The following is a 3,545-nucleotide window of genomic DNA, read 5'->3' as shown; positions in this document are numbered from 1 at the left end:
AAATTATATTAAACACAATGAATTATATTTTATATCCACACAATTAGGCATACCTTATCTTACGTAGTCCAATTATCCCCCCTGTTCCGTTTCTTTTGCTCCATTGCTAATATAACTAAAGCGCTTAGTTAAATTATATTTCCAACAAATGAATGTTTATATTATTTTTCTCAACTGACTGAAAGGGTCTTGACATTTTTCTAGCCAAACCTGCCGTATTTATTTCGAGTTTTGACACCAAACGCTTTACAAATATTTGTAGTTACAAAACTCTTATAAAATATTTATGAATAGTGCTTACTTTACACTTTTATAAAAATGAAATGTGCCTTTACTATTATACGTTTATAAAGCATTTTAAGTTTTTTTTTTAAGAATTAGGCTGTTAAAGTAAAAATCCAAAATTTCCTTTTTGATTGTTTATGATGCATTTCATCTTATTATAAGCCCCCACAACATTTTAAGAAATAACAAATTTTAGTCAGTTACGGATTTTTGCGTCTCAGCGACTATATGAGTTAGGGCCTTTCTATATTAAAGTAACGATATATAGATATACAATTAAGGCTTAGTTAATAAAAATTAGATTTTGTTAGTAAAATTAAGAAAAAAATATATATGGCGAATTCTTTCTGAACGTTAAATACACTTAGGTCTCCTTTTATGCGGTTTTTTCAAACCATTTCTTCCCTGTAGCGATTTTGCCTTTTTGAGTTTTTATTACTTTTTTTCAGTTTGTAAGAGACAATGCTTCTGATAAATAATTTGTCTTTGTATTCTTACATAATTCATGCATTTGCTGTGGTATTTTTTTTTGTTTTTGGTTAAAATACAGATAAAATTTTATTTATTTGATTAATGCTCAGTTTTACATGGAATAATAAGTGTTGAAGTGAAGAAATAAATAGTTTTTTGGTCAATATTGCCTCAATGGATTTTTTTATGGAGTTTTTAGATCTTTTTACATGGAGTATCTGAATTCATGCGGTTTTTGAAAATGCTGGAGCGCATGCCTTGTTTGTGTATGAAAGTAAGGAACTTTTTTATGCGGCTTTCTGAGGAACTCATGTACCGCATAAAAAAAAGACCTAAGTGTATTTAAAATTCCTGAAAGAAACAAGCTTTCCAATGCGGAGTGGGATTAAAAAAATCTGCAGATGATCTTACGTTACTTTGCCACTTGGCGTTGGAAAGCTTTGGTTTTTAAGGAATTTTACAATTTTTAAAAGTTTTGAGTTAAAAGAAAAATAGCGAGGGGGTAACTTTCAGAAAGAATACGCCACATATAAACTTAAATATTTCCGTTTCCATTGTTTCCGTTTTCAGTATTTTTCGCAATTTTTTCACTTTCAGTTCAATCGCTCCACAAAGGAAAAAGGGAGGTTGAGTTTGACTTTTTTGCAACTTTTTTTAACAACTAATTAACTAAAAACTATAAGCCTCTCGAGTGGGCCTTCAGATTTAAAATCCGGGGACCCCCTCTACTTCCCCTCATCTCCCTTTTTTTGAAAGCCTGGTCTATTATTGGAAAATTTTCCTTTATTTTAGTATGCAATTTTTTTACAGGGGAACTTAAGGCGCAGGTGGATCTGAATCTGAATTTTGACGGAATGCTTCGCTAGATCCGTCGTTCTGACCCGATGACAGCTGTGTTGCAAACGACTGGAAAAGTTGTAACATACCATTGGGGATCACGGGCGAGGTATTTGCATCGCTATTGGTGCCTGGAATCCCAGCAAACAGTTGCGAAACAGCATTCATCACAACTGGATTTTGAGACAAAATTTGCAATTGCTCCAAATCAATGTCAGCGCTATTGAAAATATTTCGAATGGCTGGAGTTGATAACATGGTATTAATTCCCTCCGTTATTTGTGGTATAGAATTACGAGCTTGAGCTGCATCACGAGCAACTTCTAAATTATTCCGGTAATCTTGATTATCAGGTTCCAATTCTATTGCCTTTTCGTATGCTTGTTGTGCTTCATTGTACAATTTTAAATTAGAATATGCAATACCAAGCCTTCCATATGCTTTACTATAAGTTGGTTTGTACAATATAGCTGTTTTGCAGTCAGTAACAGCATTCTCATTATAATTCAATCGAATATAAGCCGCTGCTCGATTACAGTAATATATAGGATTTTTGGGATCAAAAGAAATTGCGCTATTATATTTAAGTAGAGCTTCATTATACTTTCCATCTTTCATGAGGCGATTGCCTTCGTTTTTGAGTTCTTCAGCAATTTGTGTAACCTTTGGACTTCGTTCAATGTATAATGATTGAAATACTTCAAATACATGTAAGTTTTTATGCGAGTTTTCAACACTTTCACCAAGAAAATCTGCTTCCATACACGTTTCTTCTCCGATGTCAAAAGCTGTTTGAAGACATTGAATAGCAACATCGAGGCTCTCTTTACAGTCTTCTGACATATTCAGGGATGTAACAGGCCTTTTCAAAAAAGTTAGGATTGATCGTACAAATTCTTTCTGAACCTCGTCACCCATTTTGGAAGGGCGTAGATAAATAACTTGCTATAATTTTTATGTCCTAGTAGCGATGAAACGACACAAGAAATTGCAAGTAATTACTCGATACCACAATATAACCAGTAAACAACCTTCGGTGAATTTGGCGACTGCCTTCCTCGGGGATGAATATGCTAGGGATGAAATTATTGGTACAGACGCCTTCCAAGCACGCAGGGTTGCTTTTAAGAAGCATAATAATTACTCCAAATGGTTTCAAAAAGTATAGTGCAAAACTAAATTTATTGAATAATTCCACATAAAATGGTATACATATGTGACTCATTTTCTAAACGATTTAAATAAAACGCATTTTATAACCTTTTTTGTGCAAACAGTGTTTGCGAATTGATAGAAAAGTACTACGGATTGTAAAATTTTGTTAACTATGAGGTGAATGAAAATTTTCAACCCGGCCTGACGGTTTTGAAGAGTTTTTTTGTTCTAATTTTATTACTAAGGCGTATAATAAATGCATGGCTTTTAGTTCTAGAAGAATAAAAGTCAGTAAAAACAAGTATTTTTTGTATAATTTCTGATTTTAATTGCTCAACTTTTGCACCAGAGCAATTGTCAAATATTTCCAGCAGTAAAAAGTTACGAATTGGCACAGCAGAAAAGTAAAATTTTCTCGCCATAATAAAAAGTTTTTTCAACATGGAACTTTTCTACTAATTGACATGAAATTACTATCTCAACGTTCGGAGCGCTGCCACTGAGGGCCTTTGCCAACTAATAAAAAAGAGAAAGCTTGGAAAGACCAAACAAAAATTTTGAGATTTCTCGTTGTGAATACGAATGCCATAGTTTTTACCTAGCTCGTGGGACTACGCAAAATTTTTACAGCTTGTAAATATGTATATACATAAAGTTGTTGGCGGTTATAAACAGTCAAAATCAAAATGGAGAAAAGAACAAAAAGCGTACGTTAGTTGTCAGTTATGAAGTAAATCCAATTTATTTGCGAATATTTGTTTATTCTATTTATTGAAAGGCAACCACGCGGAAAAGCT

At 33.0% G+C, this 3,545-nt stretch overlaps 1 protein-coding gene across 1 annotated transcript; it reads right to left on the bottom strand.

Annotated features, from left to right (window-relative positions):
- Positions 1-1,519: 1,519 nt before the first annotated feature.
- On the bottom strand, positions 1,520-2,659 carry LOC118745754 (small glutamine-rich tetratricopeptide repeat-containing protein beta). The gene has a single exon (XM_036479404.1). The coding sequence runs from the start codon at positions 2,509-2,511 to the stop codon at positions 1,573-1,575; it is 939 nt and encodes a 312-aa protein (XP_036335297.1). The 5' UTR covers positions 2,512-2,659; the 3' UTR covers positions 1,520-1,572.
- Positions 2,660-3,545: the final 886 nt, after the last annotated feature.

The sequence above is a fragment of the Rhagoletis pomonella genome, unplaced genomic scaffold (assembly GCF_013731165.1).
Source record: "Rhagoletis pomonella isolate Grant_MI unplaced genomic scaffold, Rhpom_1.0 Rhpom_scaffold_00009, whole genome shotgun sequence".
Taxonomy (NCBI): Eukaryota; Metazoa; Arthropoda; class Insecta; order Diptera; family Tephritidae; genus Rhagoletis; species Rhagoletis pomonella.
Note: the sequence above shows the minus strand (reverse complement) of the source record. Positions and strands in the feature narration are given on the sequence as shown.

Bases quoted from the DNA above. Each gene is read 5' to 3' on its own strand.
- LOC118745754 (XM_036479404.1), bottom strand. From the start codon at position 2,511: ATGGGTGACGAGGTTCAGAAAGAATTTGTACGATCAATCCTAACTTTT.